This window comes from Mastigoproctus giganteus, chromosome 7, assembly GCF_048544385.1.
Source record: "Mastigoproctus giganteus isolate SK-2022 chromosome 7, ASM4854438v1, whole genome shotgun sequence".
Classification (NCBI taxonomy): domain Eukaryota; kingdom Metazoa; phylum Arthropoda; class Arachnida; order Uropygi; family Thelyphonidae; genus Mastigoproctus; species Mastigoproctus giganteus.
This window is the reverse complement of record NC_143581.1, coordinates 218254273-218274357: the sequence shown is the minus strand read 5'-3', so window position 1 is coordinate 218274357 and position 20085 is coordinate 218254273. Positions and strand designations below refer to the sequence as shown.

The 20085-nt window shown below is 33.8% G+C and overlaps 1 protein-coding gene across 2 annotated transcripts in view; it reads right to left on the bottom strand.

The window, feature by feature from the left end:
- The window catches only part of LOC150083689 (PAX3- and PAX7-binding protein 1), a 188769-nt gene that overhangs the window by 127574 nt on the left and 41110 nt on the right, over positions 1-20085 (bottom strand). For both annotated transcript variants that reach the window (XM_090378126.1, XM_090378125.1), the window contains exons 7-9: positions 19070-19275; positions 17185-17374; positions 7344-7467 (exon numbers count right to left, since the gene is read on the bottom strand). In XM_090378126.1, the coding sequence (XP_090234252.1) occupies positions 7344-7467; positions 17185-17374; positions 19070-19275 (520 nt within the window). The remainder of the gene's footprint in view (positions 1-7343; positions 7468-17184; positions 17375-19069; positions 19276-20085) is intronic.

The window sequence follows — 20085 nt, the reverse complement described above, 5'->3', positions numbered from 1 at the left end:
TGAAATAAATTACCTCTCAATGTACTGGAGACAGTGAGTCTGGCTAAATTTAAAAAAGAATTAGATGATTAACTTATGGGAATGGCAATATTAAGAATATTTTTTATTTTTATTATTATTTTATTTCATTTATTTACTAATTTTTGGCTGAAAAAAAATTCTGCTTCCTTGCATCATTTAGTCTTATTAATATTACAGAAACATTATTAAACACACACACACACACACACACACACACACACACACACACACACACACACACACACACACACACACACACACACACTAAAAGGAGAGGTATATGATAATTATTATTCTATTTATAATAATTATTTAATTATTAATTATTAAAAGTGTATAATAATTATTATTATTCTTTTATTATTATTATTATTATTTTCTGCTAATCTAAACAAGAACAATTGCCACAGTTAATATAAAAATGATAAATGATTAAACTAGCATATTAATGCTCTTATTTTTGTTGTAAATTTCTTCCACACACACACAGAATTTTTTGATAATCCTAGTCCTGATCAGAAAATAGAACTGTTTTTTTTTTTTTTTTTATATCAGTCTTAATTTTCAAAATAACCATTAGGATGTAAAGAAATAATAAATCAGTTTTTTGTTTTTACTTCAGGATAACCACATAGCTTCTGGAGTTTGGCAATCAGCATGGACAAAAGCTGCAACCAATGGCTTTAGTAAGAATCCAGAAAGCACAACTGCCAGCTGATTAAGTAAATGGACTGTGAGGTGGTGGTGGTCTGAACTGGTTCTGCATTTTTTAGGGTAAGCCATCAAAATAAGAGAAAATACTGTGACATAGTCAATAATGCAATTTTATGGTACAGGATTTTACTTATTAACAAGATAATGTCCCTTGTTACAAAGTTTGGTGCTGAGAGAATAACATGACACTGTAGCATGCTCAAAGACCATCCTTTATCAAGCTTAAAAGAATCAGTATGGAATGAACTGGAAAGATATGTGGGCTCAACAATGAAAGTCAATATCACTTGCCCAATTAAAAACTTTCTGCTGTGCTGGAGGAATGGACAGATATTTCTGAAGACACTCCTTATCAACTGATGGGTGTTTTGCAAAGATTACATACTGTATTACAAGTAAAAGAGGATCTTTAATAAATTAAAATCTGATCTTTAAAAAACTTTAGTAATATAGCACATATTAAATTAAAAGAAGATTAATGGGCAAGGACACAATTCATGGCCTGAATCTAATCATTTATGGCCCTAACATACATTATGGAAATATTAATAAAATATTTATACATCTCTTTAAATAAAAGAAATATATAAATATTTCATAAAGAAATTTATTCCAAAACTAAACTGCAGTGAAGGCTCTTATCCATATAGGTTCAGAACTGATGGGTGTTTTGCAAAGATTACATACTGTATTACAAGTAAAAGAGGATCTTTAATAAATTAAAATCTGATCTTTAAAACTTTAGTAATATAGCACATATTAAATTAAAAGAAGATTAATGGGCAAGGACACAATTCATGGCCTGAATCTAATCATTTATGGCCCTAACATACATTATGGAAATATTAATAAAATATTTATACATCTCTTTAAATAAAAGAAATATATAAATATTTCATAAAGAAATTTATTCCAAAACTAAACTGCAGTGAAGGCTCTTATCCATATAGGTTCAGTCCCAAGCTAATCTTACTGAGAGAGAGAGAGAGAGAGAGAGAGAGAGAGAGAGAGAGAGAGAGAGAGAGAATAAAATTAAAAATTTAATAATATTTCAAAAAAATTAGTCTAGTGATTCATATGAAACACCTAAAAAGAAAGTTAAAAACTAAAACTACAAAGTACTATAGCAATTATTTAGAGTCAATAAAAACTGAACCAACTGACAAAATAATTTTGGAAATAAAATAATCTCCTGCTATTTTTGTTTAGAGGATTCTATTGATTAATCAATAATACAACTGCCAAATGATCATGCAACACGCATTTACCATAGTACATCTGGAAATAGAGTATGGAAAATAAACAAATAAATGAGTAATAAATTCTAAACATGCCTTAAAATGAAAGTCACCATTGTCTTTTAAAATCAACAATGATGAATTTCCATTTAATGGAGAAATATTTTCATTAACACTGGTCATGAACTGATGGAAATTTCCACGAAGACCACATGCTGTATTGCTGGCTAAAGAATGTGCTATATCATACTTACCTTTTAACAAGTACATACACAATACACAGATTATGTTTTTTCGAAGTCATTTAAATATGTCCAATTTCTGTACGAACTTTCTTGAAATTTGCCCAGTACGTGTTGCCATCTGTTGTCTGTGTTTCCATCTAATAACAATCATAGTTCTAATAGATAGCAGCACAAAAATAGCTTTAAATATCAGAATAGGACATTGTACCAGTTGGCCACTGTTGTCCAATTTTGGAACCAGCCACTGCTGCATTTGAAGTTGCTAATTCCATGTTGCTGAGCTAGATAATTAGACCTTTCTTGCAAAATTGGACCCAATATTGGCAAATTAGATGCACACAGTTGTTGGTACCACTCGAAAAGTTTTGTTTCAAGCTCCTCGTGTTTTGCACCACGAATTAGTTTGTTTTTTTATCGCTGCCCCAGTGTCACACACTTTAATTTTTTTTTCGTTTTTTCAGTATTGTAGATAAAGTATGTAAAGGGATGTGATATTACTTTGTAATGTCCATTTTACTTTGTTCCATCCTATCAGCCTCTTGTATAATTTTCAGGCTTAATTCCGTCAGTTTACATTTTGTCACCATAAAACTGACTGCTAGATGAGATTTAATATAAACAAAAACCTTAAATTAACTTAAAGACAAGTTCCAAAAAAGACATCAGCTTGAATAAAATGGCAAAAAAAAAAATTATACAGCTGTAGCAAAAGACTTTTTGAACTAGTGTAACAATTGCAACTGGCCTTAATCCCATGGAGAGCAGGGGAGTGTATGTAAACAACATAGAAAAACTGTTTTTATTCTTTTGTTAATTTAACAGCTCATTCTTCACAATGGTGTTTTTCAGAGTGCACTTACGTTGTAGAAACCATAAACTGGTTTTGTTTAAACAAAAGTAAATTCTAACGAGTCAGTGCCATCTTTCAGAAAGCTGTTATTGTTGTTATTTGGTTTTTAGGAGCATTAACAACTAAGGCCATACTGCCCCGGGGATATGCGGTGGTCATTCCATGACCTTTCCGCATCCTCTGTATTTGGTGGTCATGGGCTCGAACCCCAGTCTAATCAAGAAGCGTGTGCTACGCACTGCTGCTCCTGCCCACCTGGCTACAGAGGCGCCCTTTCAGGAAGCAGAGAACCAGATGGTCAGAGGCAAGAATAGGGACAATAATCTGAGAACTCTGCCAAGATTTGTATTAAACATACAAAATAATCATAAGAACTTTGTAATATATGTTAACCAAATTTTGTAATAAACGAATATATTTACATAGAAAAGCCTATCCTTTTGCAGGGGAATGGTATGTGCTTCATATAAACCGAGTTTGTATTAACGAGATTTTACTGTTTTTTTTTTTTTTTAGGAGCATTAGCAACTAAGGCCATATTGCTCCGGTGATATGTGGTGGTCATTCCCTGACCTTTCCGCATCCTCCGTATTTGGTGGACACAGGCTCGAACCCCGGTCTAATCAAGCGTGTGCTACGCAGTGCTGCTCCTGCCCACCTGGCTATGGAGGCGCCAATTTTACTGTGTGTGTGTGTATATATATATATATATATATATACAGTAAACCCCCGCTATTCGCGGTATCTGTATTCGCGGTTTCGCGTATTCGCGATCGCCAATTGAATATAAAATGAAACCTAAAAAAATGTGAATTTTAAAGCGCTGTGAATATTTTCCGCCATAAAAAACATGGGCGTGGCTAAAATTATCTTTCCCGGTCAAAACAGCGCTCAGTGGGTGGGGGAAGAGGGGTGACAAAATCGCGAGCGTGGATGGTTCTCGCTAATCCTTGTTCAGTATGTATTATGCGTTTGTCATGGAAGGTTTCGTCCTTTGCTTTTAATTTATATGTTTATAAATTGAATAAATTTATCAATTTATAAATTGATATGCTTACAAAAGTGATAAATCTACCGTTTTGCAGTGTAAAACAGACTTTTTCGAGTGTGTTAACGGAAGAAAGTGCCTTTATTGTGGACAAGTTCTTTCTAACCCGTACAAAAATATGGCTACGAATAACAAGGGAAATGTGAAAATGTCAAAGGTGATGACATTGGCGAATAAAATTGAGTTATTAGACAAACTTTCTAATGGTGAAAGTCTCTCCTCAGTGGCAAAACATTATAAAATCAATGCGTCAACGGTACGATCAATCAAGAAATCGGAAGAAAAAAATCTGCCGTAGTGTCCGTGAAAACGCGCTAATTGCTTCAAAAATTTGCTCTGTAACTCGTGATGTTAAATTAGAAAAAATGGAAAAAGCTTTAAATCTGTGGATAGAAGATCGAACTCAAAATAAAATTCCGTTAAGTTCACTCATCATTCGCGAAAAGGCAAAACTCCTTTATCAACACTTTAGCGAAACTGGGGATAGCACTGGCGGAATAAGTTTTTTGCTAGCAAAGGCATTGGTTTGAAAGATTTGTTTGAAATTTCTAATAAATATTACATTTAATATTAAATTGTTTCTTATTTTCATTTCGATGCCATATGCTTGCATTTCACTATGTGCTGTCTATGTACGTAGTCATTATGAAGGTACATATAATACATACGTAGACAAAATTTTAGACTAGTTTTTCTTATATATTTCATACTTTGGAACGGATCCCCTTTATTACTATGGGAGCCATAACTCAGTATTCGCGTTTTCGGGATTCGCGACATTTCTCAGGAACGTAACCCCCGCGAATAGCGGGGGTTTACTGTATTTATATATATAAAATTTGTATTAATATTAAATTAAATTGAGTAAGTATAAATGGATGTGAAAATTACCCAAGGTGCTAATATCTATAAGGGTGAGGAAAGTAGATTAGTGAAAGATGAAAGAATGTTAGTATCCTAGAGGTTATGATTAATTAAGTAAATTATGGGCTAAATTGCCAAGCCAATATAAAGTGGGGGGAACTGTAAAGTAAAATTAGTATAACAAAATATTAATAAAATAAAAATAAAATAAAAATGGTAATAAACATGAAAATGGTATAGCTGTCATCAGATATGGGGGGAAAACAATTTTAGTAAAAGGTACTAAAAATTGATATATGATCTATATAAATATAGATACATGATCAATATTTATTTCTGCTGACATCAGATCAAGCAATTTTTGCATTACCTATATTAGACCTTTTACTAAAATTGTTTTCCCCCATATCTGATGACAGCTATACCATTTTCATGTTTATTACCATTTTTATTTTATTAATATTTTGTTATACTAATTTTACTTTATAGTTCCCCCACTTTATATTGGCTTGGCAATTCAGCCCATAATTTACTTAATTCATCATAACCTCTGGAATATTAACATTCTTTCATCTTTCACTAATCTACTGACTGTCCCTCTGTATAAGGAGATGATTGTCCCTCTGTATAAGGCAATGGTCAGGCCACACCTTGAGTACTGCATACAGGTCTGGAGGCCTCATTTTAGGAAGGATGTAGATTTGCTTGAGCATGTACAGAGAGGTTTAAGTTCTGCAAATTGCAGTGGCTGGAGACTAGATGCCTGTGAGGTGATCTGATTGAGGTGTATAAGACCTTGAATGGGTCGAGCAATTTTAGCAAGCATGGATACTTACTAAAATTGTTTGAACTTGAATGGGTTGAGCACGCGGAATTCTGATGGGATTCTTCCACTTGTTCAGATTACGAACCTAAGGGAACATAAATTCAAATTGAGGAAAGACAGCTGTAGAATAGATGTGCGGAAATTTGCCTTTAGCCAGCGGATGGTTAATTGCTGGAACAAACTTCCATCTGTCATTGTGGAAGTTGATAGGTTAAATAAATTTAAGAAGGAACTGGACAAACATTTAGAGGGAATGGTTGTGTGAATTTTTTTTTTGGCTGATGCTGCATAAGCTCATAACGCTTGCTTTCTTGAATCACATGCCACTATTACTACTCTTCTTTTTATACTTTCCTCACCCTTATAGATATTGGCACCTTGTGTAACTTTCATATCCATTTATACTTACTCAATTTAATTTAATATTAATACAAATTACATATACTCTTGCATCCTTTAATGCTGCTTTGCACTTTTAGGTGCATCTGAAACCATTTCATCTACTGTTTACCTCTGTTCTATGTTATTCTTTAAACTTTTCTTTTAAAGAGTTACATTAAAAACTCATTTATATATATATATATATATATATATATATATATATATATATTTTTTTTTTCTTTTTTTAAATTCTGCTTTGATTTTTGACAATAATTTTACCAAATGCAACAGGTTAGTGCATTAGCATCATGTTTGTTCGTAGTGAATTACCGAAAATGGCAAAATAGCATTGTTTTTATTATATCTCATATTGTGAATACCTTAACAACAAGTTACCTGATATCGCACTAACTCGAATAAGTAACACTTCACCAGTGGAGAAGACTACATACAAACATGATGCTAATGCACTAACCTGTTATATTTACTGAAATTTCCCATAAGTTGAAGCTTTGGCTCTAAATGTTTTCAGTCAATAATCTTACCCTAATGCTAAGCAATCAAGTCAAAATTAGAAGAGATCAATATTTAAAAGCACTATGCACAAGTTTTTATTTTTACAAAACTTTATAAAGTTTCATGAAAATGAATTTTGAGAATGAAAAGGGGCGAAATTCATGAAAATGACAGAGATGAAAAAACTGACCAGAGGGAGGCCACACATATTTGGTGAAAACCACTCATGAAAGGTTTATACCTTTTTCCCCTAAGTGTCCTAGTAATTCTGATAGCATAAAATATATGGTATATTTCTAGAGGGAGAAATAACTTTAAACATTCAGTACAGAATGGATACTTTTCTATTCATCCAAAGAGAAACAAATGCTTTGAATTCTAACTATATGTAAATAAAATTAGATATTACAGAAAATTAATATTATTGTAGTAATGACATTTTTATTGTACATTTTAAAATTTCCTGAAAACATCCAATTTTCCCAAATACACTATTTATTGCATCTCATCAAGAAACAGGGCAACATGTTTTAAACTGACAGCAAATTTTACTTCAGTATTATATTCTGCTGAATACTGTTCTGTCCACTCATCAGAAACCACAGGTGGTTATATATCAACCTGCAAATTGTATACTTACTAGAAAGTTTTGAAAACTCATCTGACTGGTCTCTAATGTCTTGTTGTCTACGACGGAGTAGCTTTTCTGCTCGTTGTTTTAAAAGTTCAGTCATCTGACGCTCCAGAATCTCAATGTGAGGAACCTGGAAAAGAAAAAAAAATTGACATAAAGCAAAATTGAAAAAATCATGAAGGAGTGATCCTGATTTTAAAAAATGACAAGAAGTTCTAAGTAGAGCTAATGGAGCTGTGTGGAGATGCATCGTGTTTCAAGATGGCCTCAAAATAAAAATAGTAATCAAAATCTTCCAGGCCCATAACACGCATGTCATAAATTTCACATAGGACTGCAATTTCCATATTTCTGGCACTTGTAAAGGCAAAAGATGAAATGTGTATGGCCATACTGTATAATGTAATTACTCAGACATGGATTTAAGACAGGGCAAACTGAAAGTAAGGATGAGACTTCATTGCTGTCACTTCCTGAGCCATTAGTTCAAAGCAGATCTCCTTTGAGAAAAGGGGAAATCTCATTCTGAAACTACAACTTAAGATGCATTTAGCATTTGGATGGTGTTATTGTGTAGCTCCTCCAAGCAACTAGAAGTTGCTTGGAGGAGCTACTCTGAATGTAATTTGACGAAGCTTCTTGACTGATTCTAGCATCCTGCCAATCCTTAAAATTCCTTCTGTATAAAAGGGGGAGAGGTAACTTTCTTTCACAAAGGTTTCTCAAAGAAGAAATCCATATACCATTTTATTCCATTGTTGATATGATCAAGAACCTAGGAGTAAGGCCAGTTATTAGATTCTGGTCTCGTAGACTGTGTTAGTATTATTTAAATTTTCTTGTAGAAACATTTTTGAGGTCCCAGAAGGAGAAATTATACTATGAGGATTCAAAAAAGTCCATTTATGGTTCGGCACGAGTTTCTTCTTCTTCATTTACTGTGGAACCCAAAGGGATACCCACTATCCAGTAAGTGATGAATGTGCTTGAAAGTGCATGCCAAGGCTATCACTATACCCACTTATATCATGTTCGTCACTTGAATTTTGTTCTACAAACCATAAAAATAGGAACTTGGCATTAGCATGTTTGATTTTTATAAGTGAACAAACATCTGTGTTTCCATCTGATCTGCTACTAAAAACTTATTTTAAAAAAAGTTGCATAATTGATATAATAATTTGCTTGTCCCTCTGTCTGGAATGCTCTTTGAACTTGGATAGGCCAAATACTAAACAAACTTTTGACCAAATTCCTTTTGCAATAAGTTTTATTTAGCAGTAAAATGGGAGGGGGATCCAAAAATTTTCAACCAATTTTCAAATCCCAAGAATCGATTTAGCTCCTAGTGAAACTAACTTGCTGTTTACTTTGAAGAGAAGACAATTTCTTAGCTTTTGTCATCACAATCAAATCTCATGGTCAGACTCTCACCAAAGTTGGCATTTTTGCTCGTGGAAAACTTTACATAGCACTTTCCGGGTCCAGATAATTTTTTTGCAATAACTAATTTTTTAAAGGACAATATAGTTATACAAGCAAAAAATTATCAAATTTCATTTTTACCCAAGTCTGTCCCACTGATACCTTGGCTAGCAGCAAAAGGAGCCGAAGGAAATGTTTCTGTAATTAGTTCAATATTAATCTTTATTCTCTGAAACAGTTTTGGCAAAATATTTGTGATCGGTATTCTAGTATTTTCATATTTAAAATATCAAATATGATGGACTGGCAACTACCATGTGATATTCCAATTGAGAGGCTGTGTATTCTGTTCTTATCGATGATCAACCTCAATATCACAAGAGACAAGTTCTTATCATTTGTTGGCATGCAATGTCTTCTGACTTTCACCATCCTCAGTGCCTCAACAATGTCAATGGTGAGGAAAACTTCCTTCCTAGTGATGGCACTGGAATCCTGTGCTAAGTTTCAGTTTAATACCATAGGAATCAGGCACAAGTAGGTGTACTGCAACCTAATGAAATTCAGGAAGGAGTATCCTGGTGGTTGGTGGCCTCCAACACACCAACTTCATAACCTTTACTTCATAACCTCCTGTGTAGGACAAATGTGGTAAAATCCTAGGGGTATATTATTATTTTTATAAATGGAAGTTTTAACTTCTATGCACCACCTGGCTGTTTGCTTAGATAAAATGCTTTATTCTCAGTTCAGCATGCATTCACTAATAGAGGACATCCACTGGTTGATGAGAAGCCAATAAGTTTCAAAACAGCTCTCCTGGTGATGTCTCAGATTTTTAAATGTATAGCAAATTCATCTTTTCAGGTGATGCTATACAATTTAAAAAGATATTACTAACTTACACAGAACCATAGATATGATATTTGTTTCTAAGTTAAATATAAGACTAAGTAATAAGGGTGAATATTTAGTGGCCCCAGGTCTTCAGTGAGAGAAAAATATCTCTCTGTGACTGAAATTAAATCCAGGTAAAATGTATGAGTTTTGATTTGATTTCAAATAATGTGTTGAAAAACTCCTGAAATCAAAAAATTTCAAAAAGGGCTTTGAAGTAGCTTTTTTTTTTTTTTGCGCAATTATATAATTGTGCATATAGCCAAGTCCATTATTTTGAAAAATTTTATGTGTAACTATCTGTAAATATAAAATTTGCTTAAATAAAAATTTAGTCTAGGACCTTTTAAGCCTACCTTATATACATAAGACAGCTGAGTGGTCAAACGTGAGAGTGCAGAAGTACACACGTTTCAGTTGACTGTTTAGAGCCCATGCGACCACTAAATACAGTGATGTTCTTCTATTCTCTAGCTAGTGAACTACTCTGACCTTATGTGGCCATCCCAGAATATAAACAGAAAATTAATTGATTTATATACATTGTAGATAATAGGAACCAGCACAACATGATCAAATATATTCAATGTATGAAGGAAAAACCTCCAAACAACAACAACAACCATTTTCCTTTCACTTTTCAACTCTCATGAAAAGGTAGTGGGGTGCCCTCTACCTTTTCATGAGATATTTTTTTTAAACCTTTTCTGCCTCAATAACAGACATCCCAAATATTTTCCCTTTCATTTGCACTTCTTCATTAATATCTTTAGCGTCTTCACATACTTCTCTCTTCTCTATCTTTTAAACTTACTTAATTCTTGTCTAAGGGATGGTTCTTTCCCTAGTATTTGGAAATGAGCCAATCTCAAAATACTGCTTAAGCATTCAAACAGGTCTTCCAATGATGCATCGTCCTATCGGCCAATTGCCCTCTTGCCTATGTTGGGCAAGATGTTAGAGAAGTTAATAAGCAGATTTCTGATGTATTATCAAAATAAAAATTTGCAGGTACAATCCCAGTATGGATTTAACAAGGGTAAATGCACAATTGATGCTATCAGACATGTGATCGATTCTGTTTCATCTACGGAAAATCAAAATATGTCCTTGGCCTCTTTGTGGACTTCAAAGGGGCCTTTGACACCTTATGGTGGCAGAGTGTCCTGGCAAGGTTCCGGGAGGCCGGGGTGTCTGCTCCTATCTATAGGCTTACATCTGACTACTTTAATGATAGACATCTTTTGGTCTCATTGGGCTACTGCTTTGTATGTAGACCTGTTACTAGGGGCTGCCCTTGAGGATCTGTACTTGGTCCAATTTGTTGAAACACAATCCTTGATGGGTGGCTCGCTGCTGAGAATGAGGTCCTGAAAATAGCGTATGCTGACGACCATGTGGTCTTAGTATTTGGAGAATCTAGACCTGAGTTAGAAATGAGAGCAAATGACATACTAAGTGATTTAAATTGTTGGTCCAAAACTCATAAGCTACAAATTTCGACATTTAAGACAAAACAGATGCTTCTGAAAGGCTATTTAAACGTGAACAGACCACCAAATATTAGACTCAGTGACAATGCTATTCAAATTGTAAGATCTTATAAATATTTAGGGATTATGGTGGATGACCGCTTCAGTTTCATTACTCATGCTAAATATTTGCTTCAAAAAATTAAGGCTTAAGGGAAAATAATTAGAATTTCAAAATGTGTCTGGGATGTAAGTCTGCTACTTTAAAGCTTTATTACAAATGTATCTTTATTCCGATAATATGTTATGCTGCAGGTGCGTGTGGCTATCGTATCACAAATTGTCGTAAAAAAATATACAATACAAGCACAACACTTTTTTCTACTTGCTATATCTAGAAATTGTAGAACCATCTCCATTTTTGCCCTGCAAGTTGTAAATAGAAAGCTACCAATAAATTATGAAGTGATGTATCACTATCTTCAGTATTTCAGGCAGAAAGCCTCGTAGGCTAGAGTCGGGAATTTCTCTATTGATTTGGATACATCAGTGAAGGAGGACAATCTTAAATAAGATCAGAGTTTATAAATGACTGGCAAATGGTCTGGTCAACTGCTGAACAAGGTAGAGTAACTAATAAATTTATCCCAAATGTGAGGGAGTATACTAAACAGCAAATTGCTTGGTTTAACCCAAGTATGAATGTGTCTTTTTTACTGACTGGTCATGGTAGCCTTAACTCTAAGCTATACAAGTTTGGGTTGGCTGCCACGCCATTATGTAAATGTGGGGGAAAGAGACTGTTGTCTGTTTAATATTTGAATGTTATTTGTATTTAGATTTACGAAATAGTCTACAACTCCTCACAAATGTGTACAACGAGGATGATTTGCCTCACTTTCTTAGTTGCAAGGAACATTTTTATGCTTTTTCAGATTTCGCAGATAAACTGTTTAGACGAAGAAAGCAAATTTATGATAATGAATTAGATGAAAATGGTTAACTTACAGTAAGTAAATTTAATGCTGAATAATGTTCAGTTTTATGTTTTACTACATCAAAAGATGTAGTAAATGTAAATATGTAAGGGAGTACTTATAAGCCAAGGCATTATACTTGTTGAAAATTGTAAGGAAAGTTTTTGTGATGGATGTCTTTGGAGATTGGAGTTTTTCTGGTTTACCTGACAAATCGAGTCAGAATGAGACTTTTTTAGCTAGTATTTTTTGCTCAATTAAAACACCATTGGTCTTGGATTGGGCATAAATTATGTTCTTTAAATTTTTTTTTTTATGTAAACCCCAAACACGAGAGGTGTTAGAACCTATTGTACTTAGTACCGTGCTTGGGTTTGAGGTTAAGAAGACGAAAGAAGATATTTCTTAACATTGGACTTGAACTTCTGTAGACTGTAATTTTCAGGAAATACGTATGAAGGAAGGTTGTTCCAGAAAACGGCAGTTGAATGAATAAACGAGGAAGATGAAAAGTTGGTTCTGTGAGTTTGAAGTTGGACAGTAAATGGATGTTGGCTGGCGGCGGCACGTGTTCGGACTGTTTTGAAAGAGAGAGCAGGAATTATAGAAGCTAATTCAGAAGAACAGTGCCCATGGAAGTATCTGTAGAAGAGGCATGCAGCAGAAACACTACATCTATGAGACAGCGAGTGCAGAGACTATGTTAGAGATGAGTCATTAATTAACCTAACTGCCCTCTTCTGAATGGAATCAAGAAGCCTGAGAGAGGTTTTGGGGGTACCATCCCAGATGTGGGAACAATATTCCATGGCAGGGCGGATTTGCGATTTATACAGAGTGAGCAGCTGTTTGGAAGAAAAGTAACGCCGAGAGCGAAAGAGAAAACCAAGTTTTTTAGATGCAGAAGAAGCAATATTTGTAATGTGCTTGTGCTAAGAGAGATTAGAAGTCAGGGTAATCCCCAAAAGAGATATATCATTTTGCCTAGAAATCGGAGTGTCACTAAAGATAAGCATAGGAGCAGAAGAATCCTTTTTGCGAGATATAAGACAAGACTTTTAGAAGGGTTGAAATCAACTAAGTTTTCTTTGCCCTACTGGAGAATTACCTGAAGATCGGCATTTAAGGAATTGGTAGCAGATTTTCGAGAAGTTGAAGCTGATTGAGCAGGACAAGGTTTCTCAAAATGGAAAGTGGAATGCAATGTGCTATCATCGGCAAAACTATGGATAGGATTTCCAGTCAATGGAAAAAGGTCATTAATGTACAAGAGGAAAAGAGTGGGGGAAAGAACTGAACCTTGGGGGACACCGGCATTAGTGGAGAAGTTAGGAGACAGAGAGCCATCTACCATCACCCTCGGTGAGCGATCAGAGAGAAAACTGGATAACCAATTACTAAAAACAGTTGGCACACCATAAAATGGAAGCTTGTTTAGAAGACCTTTATGCCAAACACAATCGAAAGCCTTTGAGATGTCAAGAGCAACTATTTGTGTTTCACCGAACCTTTCCATTGAATTACTCCATAAATGGGTAACATAAGCCAGAATATCACCAGTGGATCGACACTGACGGAATCCATACTGGCGATCGTTGATCAGCCGGAAGGTTTCTAGGTAGTTTAAAATTTGGCGGTTAATTGATTTCTCCATTACTTTAGAAAGAGTAGAAGTAATTGCAATGGGACGATAATTGGATGGGAGGGATTTATCACCCTTTTTAGGAACTGGCTGGATATGAGCAATTGTGACCTGAGACATGCAAAGTTCTTAATGAATATTTTGATGGTTGGACATCTTTGCCTGATGGATTGTTGGATAATGGTAGACAGACTAACGTTGATGGTATCTATTTACATTTTAATTTGTCAGTGTCTTCTGCGTCTTTCTGGGAGCTTGGGCTGCACCTGGATTGTTTGCCGGAAAAGAATGGGTTTTGTAATCGATGTTGAGGTTTTATTGGTATATGGAGCTTTTAGACAGCTGGTTGTCCTGTAAAGTGTAATTTGTGGCCTAATATAATGGTTTGTTCTGGTGGTTGGTTGGCAAATTATATCAAATGTATGGATGCTTTTGGTTTGTTCAACTGATCGGGAACTGTGTGGACTGAATACCACAATGTTGAAATGGATGTTTTGATTGTGAACCATGTTTTAAGTTGACAACAGGTTGTGTTGTTATTCTTGTGGTCTAGAATTGAGTTAAAAGAGAATTTCTGATTCTGTCTGCAGTTGGCAGACTGGAATAACTGTATATATGTAAATAGCTATGATGCTAGCTCTGCACCATAACACATTGTAGTTTTGGTTTTAAGGTTTTACATTGTAGTTTTGGTATTAAGGTATATGTAAACAGCTATATTGCTGGCTCTGCACCACAGAACATTGTAGTTTTAGTTTTAAGGTTTTTAGGTGTTTAAGGCTGTGTTAAAATTGATCCACTATATGTTTCTTTTCCTGTAAACTTTTTTCAGGCTTCTCTCTTATTACTCATGGGATGTCTTTTCTTTCTTCCCTTTGCTTTCTGTCCACTTTCCTTCCCTTCCATTTCCCATACTATTACACCTAAATCCTATTTCCTTTCCTTGAATACCTTGGGACTCTCAGGCTTGCCTGATAGCCCCAGTAAGAGTCTACTTTTTTTGGTGGTTGAGCTGCCTCCACGTAGCTTGGGATAGGAGTCAGGTGTCCTCTGCCCCCTGGCTGCGAAATGCCAGGTGCCAGCACTCAACATTCAACACAACCCACACATACACTGTACATACCTACACATACACACACTTTCCGGCATTGGAGCTATGTCAGAGGCATCAGCGGCTTATAGGGGAAACACCGGAGACCACCATACAATACACAAATACTTTAAATACTTCTCTTCTCTATCGTATTTGATTAATTATCTTAGTTATGGGTTCCCCTTTCCATTTCTAAGATTTTGAACTAAATTTTCAAAGTATTTTTCCATAGTTCTGATACTTTTCCCCAAACACTCTGGATTCACCATGTCAGTCTGTCTTAACAGACCTTCTCCAGACACCCTTTTTTTTTTGAAACCTCAACTAATTTTTTTTATTTTGGTCATTCAGATGTTATTTTAGCAAAATAAGTGTGGTTTTAGGCAAAATTTCTCTTATTTCATGGGTGTCCTAGAGATCCTAGAGAATTTCAATTTTTGTCTGTTTTAATACTTCTTTATGCCACTTATATTCAATTTCAATCTCAAGTCCTATACATTCCCTCATATCTTTAACTAGGTGATTAAGATCTTTTCTACAATGATATAGTCAATTATATTTCCCCTGCTTCTATTGCCACTCTATATAAACTTGTGGTTATAATTAAGAGTGCATGGTTTGTACAAAATTCTAGCAAGTTGCTTCTTAGCTGCTATATATATATATATATATCAGCTGGCTGGCAGTGATGCTAAGTGCTATATGGAATTTGGACAAACTTTGTTAGCTGCATAACCAGCTATTGTAAAAAGAGCTGACATGCAACAAACAAAAATTCAAGTACTACTGTTTATTGCATTAAAAATAAAATTTTCCTTTGTAAGAAACAATCAATTGCCATATCTAATTGCAACATTAAAAGTATTAAACCCATGTACAATGATAGCATCTTTTCTTTACTCATACATTCTGTCTGTAAACTTTCTTTGCTTTGTGAATCATCCTCATCATACCTGTCATGACTTGATCAATTCAACTGATTAAGTCACGACAGGTTAAAAAATCATATCTAAAATAAAGGTGCAAGTTTATACGTTAGTTGTTCAGCAGTAAAATATTTAATGCATTACAGTTTAACTTTGACAAGACTAATATAATGGAAAATAAGTCAGTCACAAATTAATCACAAAACTCAAAGTTGTTTCTGCCAAATTACTTGTGGTTTATTAAAAATTAAATAAAACACTTTTTCTTATGGCTTGCATAAATCTGTTTTTATTTCTTAAAGAAATATACAAATTAACTGTACCTGTGGATTACTAAGTCAATGAAGATGCAGAGAGAAAATTCTGCAAAATGCCAACACATGAAATCTGTATTTCTTTAAGAAATAAAAACAAATTCATACAGCTCGTAGGAAGAAGTATTTTGTTCAAACAATTTATACTCTGGTAAACATGACCTGCATAACATGCCATTTAAAAGTATGCTTTCGGTATCTGACTTTACTGAAGGAGCTGAGAATAACTTGGCAGAAAAATCTGGAATAGACAGGTCAGGTGACTATTCTTTGAACTTTATGATTAATTTGACTGTCTTGTCAAAGTTAAATGTAATGCATTAAATATTTTACTACTGAACAACATAGAATAATTTTACTTTTTTGGTAATTTTCATGTTCATAGCTGCAGCAAGATTACATTTTCTAATTTAGCATCCCTACACAAATACATCACACAATTTAGTTACTTACCTATAAAACATAATCCAATCCTAACCACCTACCAAATATTTTTGATCTTTTCCTCATTAATAATCCTTCTAAAGTACATGATTGATTATACCTCTCCTCTATAAGTGTCTCAGATGCAAACTTTGTAATGATCTCTATGCAAAGGAGCCCCCTTCACATGGCATTCTCGTGTTGTTTGGCATTGCAACATTGCTAAATGGGATAATATATGAAATTTATATTCCTTTTTTATTTGAACAAGTATTTCAAATCCTCTGTACCCATTACTTGATCCAACTGCTTCACCAAAATCATTCATAGTGAGATAAAATCTTTAATGTCTCATTTAACCTTACCTTTAACCACCTTTATTTACCAACAAATAAGAAAGTGTGAAACTTTACTCTTAACTTATAGTAACTCTTAATAGTTTAATATTTTTAGCCAGAGGAGAGGCACTGCAATCAAAAAAGTTTTGAACCATTTATTTAAAAAATAAAAAAAACCTTCCTCGGTACATAATTTATTCTGGATATATTAGAGCAAGATATTAAGTGCAATATAATGGCAACGTTGTGATCAAAGCCTGTCACATGTTAAATAAATTACTTTTTAGTTGTTGCTTTGGTGTACTATGTAAAGTACTGATCATAATCTATAAAAACCCACCTTTATGTCGAGACATTCAACCAAGTCTGTGACATACCCTCGCATTTGCTGGTAAAGAGAGAAGCGTCTTTCTAGCTGAGGACTTTCCTTCTCCAGGTGACTAATATTAGAATAAGATGACACCAATTCATTATGACGGGTATCAAGTTCCAGGTTGTGAGCACGATGTACTTCTTCAATTGCTGTTAACCTAGATGACCAAATTTTATTTCAACATGTAAAAGAGTAAAAACAACAACATAAAAAATAAACTGCATAAAAACAGAAAAATAATCAGCAACTAAGATAAACTCCATAGTGAATCTGTAAGTAAAATTATTCTCAAGATTAATTTTAAGAAAATGAGAATGTACATGGAGGGCTATCATGGAGGTTTCAAAAAAATAAAGGAGTTAAAAAATTTAAATTTCAATAAAATAACCAAAGGAGCAGACTCAATATCTGTAGACTAAAATTAGGATAATTTAAGCATGCCTGCCTTTTGCTTAGAATAGCCTTTTCGTTAACCCTCATATATATCCAACTCATTCACTTTCACATTTTTTTATAGAGCTATTTTTGGATCCAAGAATTCTAAAAACCGTAAATTACGGAATGAAAGAACAATTTTTCTTAATGTTTAATTGTAATAGATGGTACTTATATAAAGAAAAATACCTACTTATGAAACTACAGAAAAGTATCACAGGGTGGAATCACTATTCTACTCTACTCAGGACCTTTCCATATAGTGAGGAGTAACATTTTTTTAATTTGCATCAGATGCTTAAGTCTTGATAGTTCTGCATACATTTATCATTCAGATTTTAAATGATATTATTTAAATGATTTTAAATAAATATTATTATTTAAACTGAAAAATTTATTAAGATTTACAAGGGACAATCAAACGTTGTTAGAAATACATCATAATAAATCTCCCTGAGACAGGAGTTGCAAAACACGTCACATCATGTTTGATATGCTTAGCTGATGTAGATGTTAAGAAGCTAACCAGGCTGGCTGTGACAGTTCGCATTCAAGTATGAAAAGGGGGTTGAACATCAATCATCCCTTTACAGTCCACAATCAAGTATGAAAAGGGGGTTGAACATCAATCATCCCTTTACGATCCACAATCAAGTATGAAAAGGGATAAATAGCAATCTCATTTTCACACATTATAATGCTAAAAGATCAGCAAACAAGCAACACACCAATGTCAAATTTTGTATGTCATTATAAGTCGCCATATGAAATTCTTACACATCATTACAGCAAGCACATGGTAAAAACTGAACCAAACAGAATTTCTGTGGGATCATTACAGCATTGTCCACTAAAATCATATCCAAAAGAAAAATTCAAATTGTGATTGCCAAATATTTTGCCGCACAGTATGATTGCCATATACTGAAGTGTTCATTCAACTAAGACATGCAATCAGAAGAAAATGAATGAAGAAATGGGCTCAAATGGCCACAATTTTATTCCCTCAGTGACATATTAGCTAAACATAATAACAATGTAAGAGCATCCACCTTACAAAGCAGATCTCACAACCAAATGCAACAAAAGTATTAAAGACAGTTTTTAAGAACTTTATAATTGTAGGCAAAAATTATGTTGCTGATGAAGGATGCTATTTTGATGAAAGAAATGTTTACAGGTGTATATATATTCAACTATTTGGGGAAAGGGGGTGATTATTCTGAGAACTTTCTGAATGTTCTATATAAATATTGTATTAATATTTTTTAAATTAAATATATGTAATACAACATTATTTAAGCAATATTTCTGTATAATTTTTTTGTATTATTTACTATAAGCTTACTATAATTAATATGTATTTGTGTTGTTTTGCAAAATTTTTTCTTTCCATAACAACATAAATTTGCAATACCTCTCACGTAAACGATTTTTGATGATCTCTGTGGTAAGATTGGTCTTATCTATTTTAGGAAGTGGAATTGAAGTCCGAAATGAAAGTTTGATCTCATTCTCCTGAGTGGTAGGGACAGGCATCCTAGCAAAAATTGTTTTTTCTTCATTTGATACATTCTGTGAGTAATTATACAACTGCTCAACTCCTTGGGGTTGTTGTGTAACCTTTAAAAAAGTAAAAAGTAAAAAAAAAAAAAAAAAAAAATTATATATATATATATACACACACTAAATAAAAGAAAAGCCCATAATTTGGAAATTTTATATGCAGAAGTCATTGCACAGAATATACAAGTCTGTTAAAATAGAAAAGGTTATAACTGCAATTTTTATAACTAAGCAGATGACTGGTGAATATCCTCGAACAGGCCTATGGGGCTGGGAAATTCCATATTCAAGAAAATTAATACTCTAACACCAGCCAACTATTTAATAAAATAGAATAAAATAAGATTATACAGTAAACTGGACTATTACAATAAATACTAAAAATATATATAAAAAATCAGTATGATAAAACAGTTAAAAACAAAATACTAAAATCGTTAAAATAAGTTAAAATACCAGAAATCCGAAGCTTTCGGAGACAGCTGTCTCCTTTCTCAACAGTGTACTGTTGCTACAATGATACATCCTTAAGTAACAGGCCCATGGCATTCATATGACTCACCAGGAACATCGTCAGTATTCTCTATTTGCGTACCGGAGACGGAAGTGACCCGGGAGCGTGCCATGTGGAACCTCTGAAGCAATTGAGGCAAGACGACAATATCATTGTACTACCAGCTGATAAAGGAAGGTCTACAGTTATATTTAGTAAAGAAGACTATTGCTCAAAAGCTCTGGATCTCCTACAAGATACCAATACATATAAAGTTACTCGGCGTAATCCATTGTCTAGTTTGGAAAGACAGGTTAATGGTATTATACAAAGTTGGTATAAGGCAGGTAAAATATCTAAAGAAGTGTATTGGA